This window comes from Oryzias latipes, chromosome 4, assembly GCF_002234675.1.
Source record: "Oryzias latipes chromosome 4, ASM223467v1".
Taxonomy (NCBI): domain Eukaryota; kingdom Metazoa; phylum Chordata; class Actinopteri; order Beloniformes; family Adrianichthyidae; genus Oryzias; species Oryzias latipes.
The window spans coordinates 7,788,547-7,810,069 of NC_019862.2; the positions used below are offsets into that span (position 1 = coordinate 7,788,547).

The 21,523-nt window shown below is 51.5% G+C and overlaps 1 protein-coding gene across 1 annotated transcript; it reads right to left on the reverse strand.

The window, feature by feature from the left end:
- Positions 1–4,779: 4,779 nt before the first annotated feature.
- On the reverse strand, positions 4,780–21,463 carry LOC111947353 (zinc finger and BTB domain-containing protein 7A-like). Its single transcript, XM_023954115.1, has 4 exons — positions 20,767–21,463; positions 15,486–16,031; positions 13,160–14,001; positions 4,780–10,203 (listed from the first exon to the last, which is right to left on the reverse strand). The coding sequence occupies exons 2-4, from the start codon at positions 15,951–15,953 to the stop codon at positions 9,780–9,782; spliced, it is 1,734 nt and encodes a 577-aa protein (XP_023809883.1). The 5' UTR covers positions 15,954–16,031; positions 20,767–21,463; the 3' UTR covers positions 4,780–9,779.
- Between the last annotated feature and the right edge of the window lie 60 nt (positions 21,464–21,523).

Genomic DNA, 21,523 nt, shown 5'->3' on the forward strand with positions numbered 1-21,523 from the left:
CATTCACAGACTTGAGGGTCTGAGCATCTATTTATACAGCAGGTAGTGATGCTAAGGGGATTGCTGTCAGTGGTGCATACAGGTAAATAATCCCCTGGAGGAGGAAGCAAAAGCTCTGGATCAGAACAGGACTTTGTTTCATGGACCATCTGAGGAACATGAAAAGGTTGAACCAAAGGAGACACACATCTGAAAACGACGTCATGCATCATCATCTCAAGTTGAACCCTTTCATTGAGAAGCATCCTCATTAAGGCTTTATTACTGGAGGAGCGGAGGATCCAGAACAGGGTTCCTGGAGATGTTCTGTTCTAGAACTGTGCTGATGTCTGCGTTTGCCATGAAGCTCTGCAGGCGGTTTGTTGCAACAGCTGGGTCTGACATGGAGAGCGTGGATGAGGGCAGGCGGAGGCTCAAACCTCTGCAAAGACTGTCAAACTGAACGCCACTCACCACAGTGCTGCATTTAGCTTATTCAAAGCTTTCACGACGTTTACGCTGCATACGTTTCCCGTCTCAAACCAGAGGAAATGTTTTCTGTTCTGAAACAGAGAAATCCCTCATCTGGACTTAAAGTCTTCTTTCTTTGAAATGTTTCACGACTTGATGAGTTACCTCACCTGGATAAAAGAGAACCTTCATTGACATGGAGAAATCCACATTTACGACATCTTTGAATTAGCTAAAAGAAAGTCTTAAAGATGAGGGAGATTCTCCTGAATTAATGCTGCAATATCATGCTATTAATGGAAATCTACCACTGAGTGAAGCTTCTAAAAGTTATTTTGAGAGGACTCTCTAAAACACTGATATATATATTTATATAATATAAGGCTCAATTTTCTGTCCGCATGTCCCCCCATCCTCAGAAAAATCCCACGAGGACATGTTAAAAACAGCACGAATCTGTTCAAAATGATAAGACCACAGAGCTGCATATCTGTTTGCTGTTAATATCTGTGGGTACAATAAAGCTTTTTGTTTTTTGAACAGAGTCAATCTCAGCAGATCTAGAATGTGTGCTGTTAATCTGCCCCCGTTTGCTCATGGAGGGAAACCCTGAGCGCGCGCTCGTGACGCTGCAGCTTAGTGTTCCCGTGAGTGTGCGTGCAGGCCGCTCGTCACGCAGGAGCACGTCGCCGGGCTCTAAGCTGCTGGATGTGTAGGCGCAGCACGCGGGGCCCAGCAGTGAGGCAAGCTGCTCACCTCTCTCCACAGAGCCCCCCCCCCCCTCTAGGCCTGTAATAGTAGAGGCTTAGGTTGGGGTGGGGGAAGGGCAGAGGTGCACAGGTTTCTGATCAGACAAGAAAACTAGGCCAAGACCAACAGCCCCCCCCCCCCCCCTACACAAATGCAACAACTTTGGCGGGGCTGAGCCGCCCGTGGGCCCAATGGCCGCTGATGTTTGAGACGCAACACCTGCGCTCTCATAGCTGAGTTATGATTCATGCTCCTCGGCCCTTCGGCAGCCGGGGGCGGGAGCGGGGATTGATGGCGCTGGCTGAGCGCAGAGGGAAGCGTGGAGACACCGTACCGTCCCTGTTGGAGGATGTGAGGAAAACCAAACATTTGGTTGGAAGAAGGAGCAGGAACCTTCATCATCAAATCAAATTCCCACCAAGATCCACAGTTAGAAAGTCTGGGACATCACTTAGTTTGAATCTAGAATCAAGTTCATAATCCTCCTGCTAACCTATGAGGCCTTACATGATATAACCCCATCCTATATCAAAGACCTCATGGTTCCTTACCAACCAAACAGAACACTTGGGCTCCCAAAATGCAGGACTGCTTGTGGTTCCTAGAATTAGTAAAAGTACAGTTGGAGGTAGAGCGTTTAGCCACCAAGCCCCTGTCTTATGGAATAAGCTCCCAGCTCATGTAAGAGAGGCCGACACAGTTCCCACTTTCAAAGTTAGTTTGAAAACATTCCTCTTTGGACAGGCTTATTGTCAGACTAGCAAGTATTCAGATAATATATAGCTGATAGTAGGCTGCTAGAAGTTTGAAGCTGGAGAAAGTACGGTATTCCAGATTCCAGTTGGCTCATCCGTGCCCCTGTACCTGACTGTGTACCTGGTCTCTGCTCCTGGTCCTACACTTGGCTGTGGATCTTGCCTCTGGCTCCACCTGGATGAAGCCCATCTGCTGGACTTTTAAAACATGTAGTTGTAGAGTTAGATAAGATAATTCTTCTCTCAGAGTTCTGGTACATCGCCTGTCCGTCCTGGGAGAGGATCCCTCCCTCATGTGGACACCCCTGACGTTTCTTCGTTTTTTCCGGAATCCGTTTTTTTAGGAGTTTTTCCTTACCGAGAAGGAGGGTCTAAGGGCAGGGATGCCCAGTTTAGCTTAGTCTGTTTAGTTTAGTTCACAATTTTCCTATTGAATTCTATGACTTCATGTTCTTATACAATTATGGTATGAAGCCCATTGAGACACCTATTGTTGTAATATTGGGCTACAGAAATAAATTTGAATGGAATTAACCTCCCAACTCACACACACACACACACACACACAGACACACAGACTCACACTATCTATTTACCGAAGTAAACCTGAATCAACAGTTTTGTGTTTTGCTGCTGTCTGCTCTCATTTTACAAAGCCTGTGCTGCACCCCCCTCCTCCTGCTACTTCATGGGACTCCTCCCTTCCATCTTGGATTCCCATTATTGCGCTGTTGCAAGGGAACCTGTACCCCCCCCCCCCACACACACACACACACACACTTCAGGTAAACAAAAAAACAGGGGAGGGGGCCACCAACAGACACAAGGCTGAGCAGAAGGCACACCGGGGACTGCAGGGGCAGTTGGTTTTAACATGAAACAGGTAGCAAACAGGAAGTGGTGTGAAGACGGTGACCAGAGTCAGGAAGAGTCTGGAACAACGCAGCAGCAGATCAGCTGAACTGACTCTGAATCAATGGAAGGAGGCATGTCAGACGGGGGGGCTACGTGGGGGAGGGACGTGAAGATTGTTGGTGTGGTGGGAGCACTGCAACAACAATAACAGCAGTGTGTGTGTGTGTGAATGAGTGCATGTTGTGGCTCATGAAAGTGATGAAATGACATCTCTGCTTCAGCCTGCAGCAGCTGCAGCAGCTGCTGCAGCTGCTGCTGCTGCAGCCAGGACCTCCCCGTCCACATATCTGAGCGACTCCCTGATAGCTGCTGCTGGTCAGGATGCTCCGTCTGCCTCTAATGAGCTCTTCCTTCACAAAGGCTGGTCTGTGTGCAAACAGGTTTATGTCTTTTCATCGTTCCATCGTCTGCCTAATCTCATTTTCATGGCTGTTTACTGAGAGGAATCAGTAAATCCTTCTCCCAACAGAACGTCATGATGTGCTTGCATAGATTTAAAGTTCCTCAATGATGCTGTGGAGCAGTGTCCACCACAGCAACCATCCCATCTCTCCATAAAGCAGAGCTTCCAGGTAGAACATTTGAAAACCGTGTGGTGGTAATGTTTAAATGAGGTTAAAGCTCCTCTTTTTCCTTGTTTTCTGGCTTCTTTCATCTCTTTTCTCCTCCCCTCCCCCTTTCTTTGCAGATTAGAATTCATTAGCAATCAAAGAGCCTCCAGAGAGCTCCAGCTCTTAATTGCCTCCTCATTTGCATTTTTGCATATTAATGACTGCAGGGTTTTGGTGGGATTTTGCCGCAGTGGTTTAAAGGCACCTCAGTCCTCTGGGGAGCAGAGATGGCTGGAGGCACAGCTCCCAGCCGGTCCCTCCGTCCTTCCCAATGGGGAGCTGGACGGAGCCGGAGGGGGGGGTGCGATGGGTCGTGAGGGGACTGCACAGGTTAAAGGTCGTTGTTTCTGCTCAGCATAAGAAAGAACACGTCCTCCACAATTCCTAATTATTCTCATATTGAGCAATTTGAACACCTGATCTGAAGAAAATCTCCCCCAGGAGGAGGAAATCTATACTGCAGAGATTGCACAGTCTCCTCCTCCTGTGGACCACAGCTAGTCCGCATTAGGCTCATGTCCCACCATGGCAGAGCCTAAAAAAGCAGCAGGACTCTCCTTCAGGTTCAGACTCACACAAACTGCACAAAAGCGCACATGCACACACACACACACACACACACACACACACACTGCAGGAGTACCAGTAGCAGGAGAACGCTGGACTCTCATCCTCTGCATGTTAACTCTGAGAGAACGGCCCCCGGGGGCTCCTGCCCCTCAGGTGCTGCGCCTCTTCTTCTCCTCCGTACAACTGGTGTGTGAACACAAGAAACGGCACACAACCAGGATCGTTCCTGGTCTCCCCACAGACTGGAGATGCTCCTCCTGCATTCACATGCTCCTCCAGGAGCAGCGCATTACAGCAGACGGGCTGCAGAGCAGGCCTGCAGACTGCTGCAATGTGTGGGCCACTGGGGCGGGGTTAATGAGCTATTCTGTGACCCCTGTCACAACCCCTCCCCCCCATATCACCCCCAGGGAGCAGGCGAACAGGAAGGCCGGGGGACGAGCAGCCTGCGTCCGAGTCCGGACTCTCCGCTGCAGCGCAGGCAGACACGTCAAGCTTCCCGCAGACAAAAGCGTCCATCAGGGCTGAGAAGGAGTCAGGAGTAAATTCAGGAGGAAGGAGCGTCCCTGCATGTGGAAAGGAGTGAAGATACCGCCACCTGCTGGAGAGCTTCGTACATGAAGGAGGTCACTTTGTAAATGAACGGAATCCAAAGATGTAAACAAAGTAAACAAGCTGCTGTAAACAGGAGGGGAGGGGCACACGAGTCAAGGATCGGACAAAGCAGCTTAGCCACCATTGTTTTAATAGAAATATCTTATATTCTTTAAACCAGATGCCAGACATTTTTGGATACATAAAAAAAACAAAACTGAAACAAAAATCAACACAAACTGGAATTTGACGGATTCAAATGTGTGGATTTAGTGGTCTCTTTACATCACCGTTTCTATGGGAACAAAAGTGCAAATTCTCTCAACTGAAACGTCGGTGTGGCGTTCCCTGCAGCGTTTGTGTGGACTGATGGTTAGAAAAGTAGAAAAGTTCTTCAAAATGCACACGGAACCACGTGGCACCGAAGTCTGCTGCCCCCCCCCCAGGTCTGACTTTGCTTTGTAAACCATCAAGGGCAGCTTACGTGGGAGTGGCCAGGTTGCAGGTCCGATTCCTGAAAAAAGGGGCGGGATTTTAACGGTAGAGACTGTGGGGCAGCAGATTTCTCTGCTTGGGGTCAGTGAACATTTCTTTCCGATTTCAGAGGGATCTCAAACACAACGGGATCATGGAAGAACCGCCCGTTCCTTCTCCCAGCTTCAAACATAAATGCTCCAGTTTAAAGGATTCCTCCGCCCCACTGCAGCGCAGCAGGTTCTCCTGATGTGGTCAAACAGGCCAACGTTCTGCAGGGAACGTGGCGGGAGGTGTACACGTTCTAGAGCATGTCAAGTGTTCAGACGCCAGAACCTGCAGAAGATGCTGCAGGTTCCACATTTAGCACTGAAAGCTTTGAGATGTATTTCTGTCAAAGGTCCTGCCGTCAGATCCACTGACCACTCTCCCAACAAGAGCAGCTGTGGTGCAGCGGCCGTCCTGGGCCCCCCCACCACCTCTGACCACAAAGGAGCTGCAGAATTCTGATCGTAAGACCGTTAGAGATGTTTTGATGTCCAGATGAGCTCCAGCTTACTGTCATCCAGACTGCATTCATTCAAGTTTTTTTTGCTCTCATTTACATATAAATAAAGTTTACACTTAAATAATGGTTTCCATGGAAACCAGGGACAGAAACACAACAGCAGTGACACCCATGAACGCATAGAAAGAATCCAGGATGGCCTTTTGCAAAGTGCTTTTGTTACAATCGCAGAAGCTGAAAAAAGGCAGTTTCAAAGCGATATGGTGGGGGAGGGGGTCCAAACTGTAATGTCCACCGTTAACAGCCCAAGAAAAGTTTGGGGGGAGGGGGGGGGCAGTGTGAGAACTTGAACAACCTGGAACTGCACTGTTTTGTACATATAACCCCCCCCTCCTCAGCGTGTTATCTCTGATCAGAGGACGGTCTCCATTTGGGGGGGGGGGGGGGTGAAGATGGCAGAGATGGGGCAGCCCCCTCCCTTACAGTCCAAGTCATATGGCTGAACTTCACGTGGCTTTCTTTCCTCTGATGAGCGCTTCACCTGATCGATATGGGGGGGGGGGGGGGGGGGCTAACATGTCAAACAGCCAATCAGAACAAAGCAGACACTGAGACTCAATGCATAGCAAAGAAAATCCACCTGAGTAGAGCTGAGTAGAGGTCAGCGACAGCCGAACCGCTTTCACGGATTTTTATTTTATGGCCATGCAGTTCCTGCTTCCCTGTCTAAACCCCCCCCCCCCCCCACACACACACACACACACGGAGCCCTTCTCCCTGATGCCAACCTTTGCCTCCCCACAGACGGAGGAACTGCCCCCTTCCATGAAAAACCCAGGCAGACGCAGAGCCAGGGTGCGTATGCGGCGCCAGGCCGGCCAGGAATCAACACAACCATCAGCCCCCCCCACCCCAACCCCCTGGTCCCACAGTCCCGTAATTGCAGTCAGCGTGTCCTGCTTTACGAGATTCCACCGTTTTTATCCGTTTATGGCCACGACCGCCATCAACATCGACAAGATAAGAGCAGGAAACCACCTGACAAGGTATGGGGGGAGGGGGGCACCCATACCTGCTCCTTAAGCAGACAATCCTGCTTTGATCCAAAACCCAAAGATCTTCTGGAGAAGGTGACGCACCGTGACACCCCCCACCCCCCCAGCAGGGCCAACATTTAAGGACTCCTTGGTTCTGTTCAAGTGTGCTTGCAGACAGAGCTGGTGGTGATCTGCAGCAGCAGACGCAGGACGTCCCATCTGCAGATCCCTGACCTCTCAGAGAAGCGCCACTGTCTGCTTCCCTTTTCATACGGAAGTCGCTTTTTTATTAATTTACTTTTAATCTCTTTCCAGAGAAATCAGGTGAAATGGATTTATTCCAGCTCAGGGTTGATGGTTCCAAACCCCCAGAGACGTGAAGGAAAGCCTTTTCCTGCTTTGGTTTGATGGTTCCTGGACATCTTTACATTTTTTAGTGTATAGCATCACTTCTCTACAGGGGTTGGATGGACTGTATAAGACTGTTGAGTCTGGAGCTGCATGCTCCTGAAGCAGCCGGTCTCTGAGGTTCTCCAGTCTCCTTGCTCCTCCTGCTCCAGCAGCAGGAGGAGCACTTTTTCTACATTAGTGCAAACGTTTGCTCTCTCCGCTAAAGCACCACTTCCAGTGCTATCAGGGTTTCTTATTCCCAACCCACCCAAGCACCTCTTTACCCCACCCTCCTGGCATAGTATCCCAACACCATGACCGGGCCCCCCCCCCTCCCAAAAAAAACGAAACCCACGCAAACACAAAAGATCGCTTGACAAAACAGCTAAAGCAGTTATTCTGAGAAACACCAGATTATCCGGACATAGAACGCAACAAAGTCAAGTAAAAATAAAATCCTGCGCATGGAAGAGGAGCTGCGATTCAGCCGGGGGGGGGGGGGGGACGCAGACCACGGCGTGAAAAAGAAGAGAAAGCTTTGGTTAGAAAACATCCAGGAACAGATGAAGGTCCAGTTCTGTCTGCAGTCAAGAAGCAGGTAGACACAAGGCTACCCAGCATGCACTGGGGCAGCATGCACTGCCCCCCCTTTGCAGATTAAGACATTAGGAGTCAGCTGCGGGGGCCGATGGCTTGTTTTTGTGGAGACAGAAAAAAGTTGATTTTTTAGGGCCCCCTCCCCTCCCCTAAAAAGTGCATTTAAAACCGATTTTCTAATTAAGGTGCAGACGAGACTCTCAGTCCAAATAAAATAGGTAATGGGGGGGTAGGGGGGGGTGGGGGTCTGACTTAAAACTAAGAAGAAACAAACAAACAAACAGGAAGTTTTAAGACTTAAAAAAAAATAAAACCTTACATCTATAGACTCCATACAATAGATATGTCATCTCCCCCCCTCCCCCACACCACATAAGACCCACATAACCCAGTGGGGGGGGGGGGGGGGCATCTCTGGCTGCATGCTTGAACAGGATGAGGTTGACTCACACCTCCAACGGGGCCAGGGGGACCCGGATACACACACATGCACAGCTACACACACACATATACACACAAACACAATCACACACAGCGTGCATGGAGATGTAAACCCCCCCTCCCCTCAGTAAACTGCCAGCAGCCCCCCTCCCCCGGTGACACTGGACTCTAATGCAGTAATGCGTCCTGCAGGCCCGTTCAGGCGCTGGGGGAGATTATTTTTTGGAATGCAACAGACATTGTGAGATGCCCCTCCCCTTCCTTTGTTCCCCTCCCCCACCAAGCAGCTGCAGCAGCGCTCGGATTTGGCCTCCAAAACCTGGACAGGTATTTATTGCTCTCCTCATCATACAGGTTGGCTGTGGTCCCCCGGGCCAAAAAGACTGGAATAAGCATGATCCATAAACCGTGCCCCCCCCCCCCCCCCCCCCCCCCGCCGCATGTCTTTAGTAAAGCTGTGCAAACATAGAAAAAAAGGTGCTCGTCTATCTCGTCTTCGTACTCTTCGTCACCCCCCCTCCCTGCCGACCCTTTAACCTGCGACCGCTTAAATGCTACCCGCGCCTTGTTGCACAAGGACAGAACCCGAAAAACTGCACGCCATGAAGCACATTCATTCATCCGGGTCAGAACCCCGCCCCGTTCAGAACCGACGGGCGACTAGAAGGTTCTGTTCTCCTCACTAAACATTCACCCCGTTCCTCCCCCACCAGCTTCACCCCCCCACAAATACAACATTCATCCTTTGAGGAAAGACCCAACCGTAAGTACCCCCCAGGCAAGACGGGGCCAGCGTCATTTCACCGCGAATATATACACACGTATACAATATAAAGTGTCATGTACCCGAAGCGGCCAACAAAACCGACAAGTTAAGACAAAAAACAAACAACAAGAGGGGGGGGGGTCATAGTAAAGCCAGCATTGACAATGGTAGTGCTTCAGAAAGACAGACCCCTCTGAACCCCCAGTCCTGCAATCAGTGAGCCCCCCACTAAAGAGGATTTGACTCTGCTTGAATCTTTTCAGTAAAACAAACCAGTTTTTTGTTTGTTTTAGAGTAAGTAACACTTCAGTCGAAGCCCCGCCTCTTCCTTTCTGGAACACTTAGATCGCCATCATTAGTTTTCCTTGCATATACCATATTGTGGCAATTTTGTTTCTATGGTAACTGTCCTTTCAGGCTGCAAAATAGAAGAGTTGTTTTCACAGGAAGGGTTTGTCCTGACTTCACCCCTGCAGCAGCCAGAAGGTGCCTGCAGCCTGCAGCCAGCACCCTCCAGCCTGCAGCCACCCCCCTGCAGCCTGCAGACACCCCCTGCAGCCTGCAGACACCCCCAGCAGCCTGCAGCCAGACCATAAACTGCATAGATGCAAACAGCTGTTTCCGCTGTGCACATATTCAACGAATAAAACATCTACGTACAGAAAGGATCCAGAAAAAGGAGGCTAAGGGAGATCTGAAGTGTCCTTTGCTCTTCAACTCAAGTGCTTTACGTCGGTTTTGTTTCCTAGAATCAAAGGAAAGAGAAAAATAAAATTTTTGTGACACCCTGATTTGGTTTGTAGAGCAATAGTTAGTATTTTTGTCCTCTTTTGTCCATGCTCCCCTCCGTCTGCCGCCTGTCTCACAGGCCCAGCAGAATGACTTTGTTGTTCAGCAGTGTCCTTGATGCCCCCCCCAGTCTCAGGGCCGGGCCTCCAATGCCAGCTCCTGCAGAGGAGGGCTGTGTGCGGCACTCTCCACCTCTGCCGCAGAGGACGCCTCGGAGCGCCGCCTCCCCCTGATGCCGCGGGGCCCGGGGCCCTCCTCGGACCCGGGGCGGAGCGGGCCCTGCGGAACCTCCAGGGCCTCTGGCTCTCGAACCCGCGGTTTTCTTCCGCGCCGGGAGGGGATACCGTTGCAGCCGTCTTTCTTGAGGTGGCGGTGCAGGTGGTCGGAGCGCACGAAAGTCTTGAAGCAGCTGGAGCACTGATAGGGGCGCAGGCCGGTGTGCACGCGCATGTGGTTCTTCAGGTCGTAGTTGTGAGCGAAGGCCGCTCCACACTGTGTGCACAGGTAAGGCTTCTCTCCTGTATGCTTACGCATGTGGACCTTCAGCTTGTCCTGCCTGGGGAGGGAGAACACAGCCGTGAGGATCCAGAAAAACCCCACCCTTCTTCTTTACAGCTTCATGAAGCGCTAATGTACAACCGACTGTAAACGGCTCATTCCTGAATGGTTCTAGTCAGCCTTTCAGGACTTCATTTCATCGCCGGTCGGCTTTTGGAATGGCTCCCAGTCAGCTGGCAAAGACATCCCATAATTCTGACATTTTTATCTGTGATACAGAAGCACAATCACAGCGATAAAAAGCTCCATGACGACGGTCACTCTGCATTTTAACCTCAATCTAGAACTTTTCAACTCGTGGGCCACAAAGGGTTCTAAAATTCGTTAGAGGGGCCCGACCAAGAGCAGAGGATTGGAGGCTTTTGGTAATCCACCTTATAAGAGACAGAAATGACATGGAGGAAAACAATTTGACTGAAAATGAATAGATAATTTAAACAGAACATTCTTGAGGTTTTATTTTCAAAACTGTTGGTTTAGTTCTCATTTTAGAGCCAGTTGCACCGATGACTTGATGTACCTCACGTAAAACCCAAACGTAGAGAAATGCTGTGTTCATGTGGTGTTTGAATGATCTGTTAAATGGAAAACAACAACCGCATGGATGCTGGAGCAGGGGCCCCAAATTTTGTCCTCTCTGATTTGTCTCATTTTAAACTTCTTTAGTCTTTCATTTATTTTGAAGCACTTTGGGACCCTGAAGGAGTTGTAAAATGCTATATGAATAAAGGTTCATGTAGATATTCAGTCATTCATTCATTATCTTTTTAATAAGACAAACAACACCATTTATGAAATAAAAAATAACCAAATACCTCTCTCTGTGACTCTTAACGACTTTTTTTTAAAAATATAAATCAATAAATAGTTGATCCTCTCCCATTATAGTCCTTTTGCAACTTTGAAGGGCTGCAGCTCCTCAGACATCTCATAGATTGTGCTAAACTTTACGAATGAGCAGCTGCAATGTGTCCCGCACGTCTGTTTCTCATCCAGTGATAAAGAAAAAAAAGTCAAATTCATTTGTCTTCTGCTGCAGCTAAGCACATATCTGGATTACCTTTTCACCAGTAGTGTTCCCTTGTTAATTGCAGGAGTTTCGCTCTAAAAATAACCGCGATCGATGAAATCCGCTAGGATTACAGATGTTTTATGGCAGTAAAACTCCTCACTGCACACTTTATACACTTTTCTCAGACACACATGAACATTTTCCCAATAGTCTCTCACGTTTAAATTCTCAAAGTTCAAACCTTCATAGTCATGAAGTCCAGGAATATAGAATGAAAACAAAGATCTGATCGCGATCAAAGATTTATGTAGATCTGGAGAGCTGCATGACATAGAGAGCTCCAACCAATCAGGACACAGAACAGGGTGGCCTAACAGAATGACCGAAACCGCCAAAGATGAACCGCGACGTCGAGAGAGAAGACTGTCTTGTGTTCTATTTGACAGGGATTTTTAGAGGGGTTTAGATCAGGGCATAGATTGCAGAAGGACGGATTAAAATGTCATGTTCAATGTTTTAAACGTCAGTTTTGTTTCATATAAAAAACATGTGACCTCCTGTTTAAAAACAAACGTTTTATTTTGGTAAAAAAATAAACCAAAATTCTAAGCATTTTTATTTTATGTTTTAAATGTTAAAAAAAAATTGTAAATGTAATTTATTGTTTCCTCCTAGCCAGGAATCCCTTGAAAAAGAGATTCTTAATCTCAATGCGAGATTTCCTGGGTAAATTAAAGAAATAAACAAATAAATAAAATGAAACACTGTCCCCGCCCCCGATGTACACGCACAAACTATGTTTATATACACGCACAAACTCACATATAAACATATGTAAAATATCAAAGGGCTTGGCGCTTTACAGTCAGTCCCAGCCTGCTGAACGCTGGCGCAACCTATGACCACCAGGGGGCACCGCCCAGGGACACCTGTGGCAGGAATCGAACCTGCAACTTTCCGATCAGGGTTTGACCACCTACCGCTGCCCCACCATGTAAACACATACACACAAACACATGTAAACAAACACCTGATCACACATAAACATAAACACACACACAAGCTCACACATACACATGTAAACACACACTATGCAGGGACTATGTAAGTGGATTATCTCATATACACAGCAACACCCCCCCCCCCCCTCCCAGCCCTAAACCTGCACAGATTCCGTGTGCCGTGGTCATAACCTCCGGCTGAAGTCGCCCTGACTCTGGTGAATTATTTAAAGAGGGAGCGGTTTATTGGTGTCAAAGGCAAACCTTGATCACGCTGGAGGAAGATTACAACCCCAGCCCCCCTTCCCTTCCCCCTCCGATGGTTAAATCCAGACCCGCCTTTCCCGCCTGAACCGCGGTTCTGGTTATTCTGAGCCTCTGGATCCATTTGCAGCACAAGCTGCTGATTAATTCATTTAAGGAATGAATTCAAGGAACAGTCCAGTAAATTCAGAGAACCACACAGCTCCCTGAGCGACACGTGGTGTGGGGGGTGTTCTTTCAGGGGGTGGGGGGGGGTGGTACTCAGATGCAGGCTGACAGCAGATCAAGAGTTCATGTTGGCGTGTTTGAGCACAAAGAGCAGCCTGTAATCCCCCTCTGTATCAGAACAGCACACTTTATGGCAGGTGTCCACCAGATAACAGCTCCGTGGTACTGCCTTCTTTTATGGGACCCCCCCCCAGTTTAAAACTATCTTTCAGGGTTGGAGCGTTCCGTATGTGACCTTAAAAACATCTCCCCTGAGCCCATCTGTGACCATGGAGGACATTTGGGAACTTAATGCAGAGCTAAGGTGGTTAGCGCTAATTCTCCGGCTCTTCAGCTCTTGGCTTTGTGGCATTTGCCTCTGCTGGGGGGGGGGCGTTCGTCGGCCTTGCCAGACCCAAGGCTATTAGCACATGTGACATGAGGCAGTCCCCTGCATTAAATGGGCTTACCTGGTAAAGCGCACTTTGCAGATGGCGCATTCATAGGGTTTCTCTCCAGTGTGCGTTCGGATGTGGCGGGGTAGCTTGCCTGCACCTTGAATGACCTTGGAGCATATGGGGCACTTCTGGAAAGCCTTAGAGCGCATCTTCCTCTCTCCTCCGCCCCCGCCGCCCCTCTCTGCTCTGAGCTGGCCTGGACCGCTTCGTGACATCCATAGTGGCGGTGCTCCCTGCGTTAGCGCCGCAGAGCCCGAATCCTCGTGCTGTGCGCTGCTGAAATAATTCAAGTAAAAGTCCATGTCAGGGTCATCCCCCTCCCCCGGCTCCTCTCCGGCAGCTTCCCGCTCCTTCTGCTTCTCGATGGAGTCCATCATGTGCTGCAGAAGGGCGCTGGCTGAGCCCCTCTCCCCCACCATCATACTCCTTCCACTCTCCTCCGCCTCTGGCCCCTGCCGAGAGTCGGGCGGAAAGTAAAAGTGCCCGTTCTGAGACGGGGGGTAGAACGTTGTCCCAAGACTAGCTCCATTGCCCTGGACCAACTCTCCATCATCATCGTCGTCCTCATCCTCCTCCTCCTCCTCTGGTTCATTTGTGGGGGGTTGGGACAAGGCAAGTGCCAATGGGGAGAAGAACTCAGCTGGGCCAGCAGGAGCCCCGTTGCTGTGGGTCCTTCCGTTATCGACATTAAAGTGCGTGGGCAGGTCCCTGAGCTCAGGCGTGCTGCAGCTGCTGCTCCAGTGCGCCCCCCTCTGGAAAAACTCCAAGTACTCCTGGGCCCGCACCTGGTTCCCCTGGTCCTGGTCTCTTTTGCCTTTGCCCTCTTCCTCCTCCTCATTTCGCTCACATCCCGCCTACACGGGGGGGGGGGGGGGGGGGGGGGGGGGCAAACATAAAGAAGATCAGTTAATGTTTATAAATATGTTAACAAAAAACAAAAACAACAAATATACTCGACAATGAACGATGACGTTTCATGGGGTTGACCTGGAGCAAATGATTTCAACAACAAAAAAATACTCCAGAGTCCGTCACCCACAACCTGACCATCCGCTTGTCATCTATACCCTGAATGTCCAACCGTCATCTACAACCTGACCGTCCAACAGTCATCTACAACCTGACTGTCACCTACAACCTGAACGTCTCCCCGTCATCTACATCCTTACCATCCAACCGTCATCTATAACCTGACCTTCTGCCTGTCATCTACAACCTGACCGTCCAACTGTCTTGTACAACCTGACCATCCAACAGTCATATACAACGTGACCATCCAACTGTCATCTCCAACCTGAACGTCCAACCCTCATCTACAAATTTACCGTCAAGCTGTCACCTACAACCCGACCGTCCGCCCGTCATCTACACCTTGACTGTCCAACTGTCATCTACAACCTGACCATCCAACTGTCATCTACAACCTTACCATCCAACCATCATCTACAACCTGACCGTCCACCTGTCATCTACAACATGACTGTCCAACCCCCATGTACAACCTGACTATGCGCCCGTCATCTACAACCTGACCGTCCACCCATCATCTACAACCTGACCATCTGACCGTCATCTACAACATGACCGTCCAACCCTATTCTACAACCTCACCATCCAACCGTCACCTACCACCTGACCGTCCGCCCGTCATCTACACCTTGACTATCCAGCTGTCATCTAAAACCTGACCATCCAACTGTCATCTACAACCTTACCATCCAACCATCATCTACAACATGACTGTCATCTACAACATGACTGTCCAACCCCCATCTACAACCTGACTATTTGCCCATCATCTACAACCTGACCATCCAACCATCATCTACAATATGACCGTCTGCCAGTCATCTACAACCTGAACGTCCAACCGTCATCTACAACCTTACCATACAACTGTCATCTATAACCTGACCGTCTTCCCATCATCTACAACCTCACCATCCAACCATCATCTACAACCTGACCGTCATCTATAACATGACCTTCCAACCCTCATCTACAACCTGACCATCCAACCGCCATTGACAACCTGACCATCCAACCGTCTTCTACAACCTGACAGTCATCTAAAACATGACCATCTGCACATCATCTACAACCTCACCGTCCAATTGTCATCCACAACCTGAACGTCCAACCCTCATCTACAACTTGACCATCCAACCGTCATCTACTGTGTGTGCGTTTTTGTCAGTGTGTGGGTGTGTGTTGTGGTGACGGTCCAACCAAGTGGAGGGAATGATGACTGGATGGCCAACGAGCACCCCCCCGTCTGAAAGCATATGCTCTATCAGCACAGGTGAAGCGAGTGGGTGTTTCTTCTCGGAGGATGTACCGGCAGGGAGAGCACTTTGGTATCCAGCAGGTGAGCGCAGACTTCCTGGACTGGTGGGATCTCCAGGAGGCGCGCAGCGGCGAGGATGTCCACCACATTGCTGCGGCTGACGGTCAGCGTGGCCGTGTAGGCGAAGTCCAGCAAAGCCCCCATAGCTTCTGCTGCCACAAAGTCAATGTTGTAGATGTTGTGCTGGTCAGCCGCGGCCCCCGAGGTGAAAAGCTTGTGGAAGTAGGAGCTGCAGGAGGCCAGGACGGAGCGGTGGGCGGGGAACTCCTGCTCCTGGGTGACCAGCAGGACGTCACAGAGGACTCCGCTGAGCCGCTGCTTGTTCAGGCCGCCCAGAACGTCAGCGCTGTGCTCGGGAAAAGGGATCCATACCGGACCTTCCTCTGCCTCACCTGCCCCTCCTCTTCCCCCCGTACTCCTTAGCGGCCTGCCGCCCCTCCCTCCGGCTCCTGACGACATTTTCCACCAGCCTGCCGCCGAGCCGCCTAACACAGCCCCCACCCGAGTATCCGTCCTGCCGTTTGTCCGTCTGCCGATCTGGAAGGAAAGCACAAACAAAGAGGGAAAGATCACTGCTTTACATGCAGAAAATATAATTTTGGTTATGACAGCAAAGAATAACCGGATCATCTTTGACGAAATGAAATTGTGTCTTCACATCTCGGAGTTCAAACTAATAGAAATTCACATTAATGTATAGAAATGTTCTATGAATAAAAATGTTTTAACCTGTGAAATGGTTTCTTCAGAAATCAGATGAAATTCTTTAGTATAAACATTTGTTTGTTTGTATTTTGTTGTTGTTTTTAAGCCCAAACATTACATGAGGACTTTGGAACCACAGGAAGTCCTACGTGATTTTGGCTCACCTGTCCTCACCTGAAAAGACCTGCTGATGTGGCTGCAGCACTTACAGGACCTTTAGATGTTTCTCATGAAACAACCGGCGTGACCTGACTCATGTGTGTGTGTGTGTGTGTGTGCACTCACTTGTGCAAGAAATCAAGTAAGAGGTCGTGAAGGACAGATAAGCAGAAGGCTGTGAAGATCAGAGTGCATGCTGGGAGTTCAGCCTGTGCCTGTGCCAGTAAAGACCCAGCGCGGGTGCAGCGGGTGGAGGAATCAGATGGGGGGGCTGGGCAGACTCAGTGTAAAAACTCCCCAGGAGGAGGAAGAGGAGGCGCAACAGGCTGCACAGGAGCAGCATTAAAAAGGGAGGTGGCCGATCCGGTCTGAGCTGGTTACCCCACCCTCAAGCGTGTGCAAAGTTTTAGGGAGGGCCTGTCCCCACGCACACATACGCATGCATATGTGTGTCAGTAGTGTGTGAGCGTGAGTGTGTGTATGTGAGTGTTGGGGGTTTAACAAACTATCCTCGATTTCTCCATCGGAGCTCCAGTGACATCACAGACGTCAATAACTCCCATGAAAACAGACAGGGACGTCCATGCCGTCCGGTCCTGACCCCTCCATCTGCCAGGCAGACCCTGCCCGGGGGGGGGGGGGGGGGGGGGGGGGGGGGGGGGGGGGGGTTGATGACATCACCTCTGATCTTCTCAGGATGTTCGCAGGCCACAAAACCTGCCCGTCCTGCACCCTTCCCCGGTTCTACTCTGCTCTGCTTCACCCTGCACAGGGAACGCCGCCCCTCCTGCATGGGCCACGTGTCGCCCCCTGCTCAGACTTTAGCCTGACCTCGTCTTCAGCATCTGACACAGATTCAGATTCACAGAAATGGTTCTGTTTGCTTATCGGGACTCCTGTATCTCCTGTGAGGAGCAGCTAGACCCAGCAGACATCTCCAGATAGAACCAGCGCCTCCTCCTGTTAGGAGAGAAGCCACGGAGCGGCTCCACCAAACCATCCCAGCCAAGCCTCAGGAGCGAGCTTTACTGCAGGCTTGAGCAGCACGCAGTGCTGCAGACGTGCAGAGCTGACCCCAGGTCACAGCTTTGTGGGGTATAGAGGCTGAGCTGAGGAGATGAAACACACAAGTGCAGACACACACACACACACCGAGCAGGAGCTCCCTGCAACTGAAAGACATCCAAAAACGCAGAGAAAAAAGTAGCGGAGCCACAAACCTGATCCGGACACCTCCTCATGGCTGAAACCCTCCTCATCACTAATTCATACCTGTAGGTAAGAAGGCCTGCAGCCGGGCTCTGAGCTCCGAGCTCCAGCACAGCCGTCTGCGCAGGTGGCCTACCGCTTTCAGGAACGGCCTCTGCGACTGCAGCGTTACCGCCCCGGCCTGCTTTGCAAGTCAAACCACTGCCGACCCGTCCCAACCTCACCCTCATCACCTCCATCTCCTCTCCAACGTCTCTTTCCGCCTCGTCTATCTCTGAGCTCTCCATGGAAAGCTGTGCTCTGACCTGGTTTTCCCACAACTGGAAATGGAGCCAGCATGACACTTTACCAAACAGTTCCCAAAGTCACAGGCGTGGGAGCAACATCTGAAGGCTGCTTTAAAACTTTATTTAAACCCTTTATGACAGAAATCTGCCCATGACTTTTAGATGAAGCTTCAGGTACAATCAGCAGCAGCTTCGAAAACCATCAGACCGCCACAACAGGTCAAGGTCTGACCAGCACTGGGGGGGGGGGGCAGCTTGCTTTTGAATAAACGCCATCGCTCAGTCACTCACTGCTGCCTGCTGATTGGCTGTTTGGAAGCAGGAAGAGAGCGAGTGGCTGATAAACCTGAAGCTCCCAGAAACGCAGCAGGAAATGCTCCAAAAAACTGACGGCGAGAGGCGCTCTTCCCCACTTCACCTTCCTGCTGGGTGGGGGGCACTCAGAAATCCCAGCAATCAGAAACGAAGTTGAATGCGTCTGGTGTTCTCCCAGCATGCTCAGCTGCTGCGACCATTGTCAAAGTTTTCCACAAAAAGGTTTTAGCTGCAGAAACTGCTCAGGAAACGCAGCTGCGGCTGGAGAAGCTGCGGTCTCCCCTGCAGTCGCGCAGGAGTTCCTGTTTCTCCATCAGCCGTCTGTGGACCCGACCCACCAACACGTGAGCCCGACCGGTCCTCAGAACCTTACAGCAGGCATGCAGCGGACATGCGCAGTCGGCAGGGACAGAGCACTTCCTGTGCGTCTGCGTGTAACAGAACCTGCTCTGTTATCAGATGAGCAGCGCTCTCCGCCTCTCTGTCCCCACTGTCTGACCCGACGCCGCTCCCCTTCCCTCCACCTCCTCCCGTCTCACGGTTGCTCCATCTCAGACTCTGCACCCCCCACTTCCCCTATCTGCTGCTGAGGAGGCAAAGCTGTGGAGACCCGCCCACCTTACAACGTCTCGCCGTCCTTAGCCCCACCCCGCCATCCTCTGTCTGATTTCACTGCAAGCTGTCATGGACTCAACGCCAGACGGTTGAGACCCCCGATAAAGAGCATTCACGTTTGGGACTTTGTCGGTTCTTTTGATCAGATAATCTATTCAATGAACTTTTGACTCAGAAACTGCGACCGTTCACTGCACCCCCCTCCTCTGAACCCCCCAGCCTCCTACCCTAATTCGATCAGGTGGCGCTGGCCTCTCCGTAATAGGCGTCCCAGAGGAGAACAGGAGGAGCTCCTCTCCTGGTCTTCGGCACAACAGCAGAACAGAGGAGGTCTGTCTGCAGGAGCAGCTGACCAGAGAACCGGACGACAACTCCAACAGTGAGACGGGGTTCAAACCCGCGCCTCCTCTCCACTGCCTCACAGCAGACCAGCGCGGCCCCCCCCTCGCTCCAGAACGGAGCAGCAGCCGCAGGACTGGAGGCACAAACATGCAGAAACTGCCTTCAGCCCCACCGCCAAATTGATGGGTGGTGTCTGAGACCTGCCCACAGCCACTGAGGTCCCCTGCAATTCCCCTGCAGTCTATTGTTGGCAACAGTGACGTGCACGGCAGCGTGCACACAAACACACACGTGTCGACCCGGTTCAGCCTCTGGCAGAAATTCACCACTTTCTTCAGCCCGTTCTCCTTCAGACGTTTAAGCAGAACATTTCAGCGCTGAGGGTGAAACGCCATCTCCGGCCGGCGCCGCCTCCTGACTGACATTCCAGCGTGTTTCCCAGCATTTGGGCGTCTTCCTGTTGGCAGCCGCTGCTCCGCACGCCCGCATGCACGACTGAAGAACGGGTTCAGCCAGTCTGCAGCGCCAGGGCCGCATCTGCTCAGGGAGGGGGCCGCCAGGGTTACTGTGCAGGGCCGGCGAGCTTCACAGATTGTAATGTGCTCCGACCTGAGCCAAGGTGGGTGGGTGGGTGGGGGCTCATGAGGCGTTTGGAGGCGAGACTGAGGAAGAAAGGGGGACGTTCTGTCCAATGCCGACCAGGAAGAGACATTGGGGGGGGGCATGTGTCTTTAGAGACTCACTGGTCTCATCAGAACCTCTTCCGAAACAGTTCTGGGGATCTACAGGAGCCTGAAGACGATGAGGAGCGTCCCGCCATGTCCACCTCCATCAGTAGCGGGACTGACCCCCCCACACCCATGAGCTGTATCTCAGAACAGCATCTTGCTCCAACTGGACTGGAAACGTGTGTGTGGTTCTGGCTCTGACCTGCCCCCCCCCCTTGTTTTTAGCTTTGTGACGGTAGCTCGCCACGCCCCCTTCACGGGATAGGACGGCGCCTGTTCCTTTTCCGGAACAACCGACAGTAAAGCATTGTGGGATTTGGAGTCCCGAAAGCCCCTCTTACCTTCTGTCCAGAGGGCTCAGAGACTACATATCCCAGCTGTCTAAGACCCCCCCCCCCCGCACATCCGCCTGCTGTGACGTCAGCACTGGGGGCTGAATGATCCACTCCAGGTATTAAAGTACAGCGCAGCCATCACAGAGCGGCTGCAACTTCCTGTCACTCTCCCCGTTTGCCACCCCCCCAGCCGGACCCGAGCGTCCTGGACCAGCCCCCCCCCCCCCCAAACACACAGCCAGCGTCACAACTGTCCTGAAAAAGTTGCTGTCATTGCTTTTGCTTTAGCCTCGTTCAGTTTCTACACCCCCCCGCTCGGGACCCCTCCTCTGTTTTTAACCCCCCCCATCCCCGCAGCGTCCACCTGCCTGAGAAGTTCACACCTTTGAACGCATCACAGAAAACTTTATTCAGACCCTGGTCTGGGGGGTGGGGGTGGGGGGGGGGGACTTTGACATCACGGAGAAAGAGGAAGCTCCGGGACTGCTGCGACCCACCTCCCCTCTCCAGCCGGCCCCCCCACCCTGCCTTCTGCCCCCTCCCTTCCTGTGCCAGGCCCGGGACGGCGGGGGCTCACCTGATGGCCGCGGCGGTGCTGCTGGGGGTCAGCCTCCTCCTCGCGGAGCTCTCTGCCTCCCCGTGCGCGCGCGCTATCCAGGCGGCAGCAGATCCGCTCCTTCCTGGTTTCTGGAGGGCAAAGAGGTCCCTCCCTTCCCTCGCGCGCACACTCACACTCTCTCTCTTAAAGACACAGTGCAGCCTTTCTGACCCCCTCCTCCTCCCCCCTCCCTCAGTGAAGCAGCTTTCACTCATGAACTGATGTGGGAAAAGAGAAAACACCAACCACGAACATACGACTATCCTCCCCATCCGTGGGGGAGATTTGTTGACGATCTGGGCTCCTGCCTCACCCCCTCTCTCCTCTCGTCTTTCTTTTTCCACGGGAGTCGCACCCACCACCCACTGCCTGAGGTCATGCTGTCCCACCCCAAAAGCAAGTCCTGGCACATTCCTGGGGGCTGCCAGCCCTCCCCACCAATGAGAGCGCGCGCTCGGCACGTCGCCGTTCCTGCCAAGACGAAGCAGGTGAGGCTGCCGGAAGTTTCCCAGAACAAACACGGCCCCCCCACCCCGGTTTGGTTTGGAGTCGGATGAACAATAGTCAGAATGATGTCGTCAGGATCCACGTGAGCTTTCTGATCACACACCTGACCACAAATGAAACCTCGTAAATGAAACTTTCAGTTTCCAAGCCGTTAGAGGCATTTTTTGTTAAATTCCTGCATAGGGAAAATGTGAAAAGTATCAAAAAAGGAACAAAATATTGCTAAAGT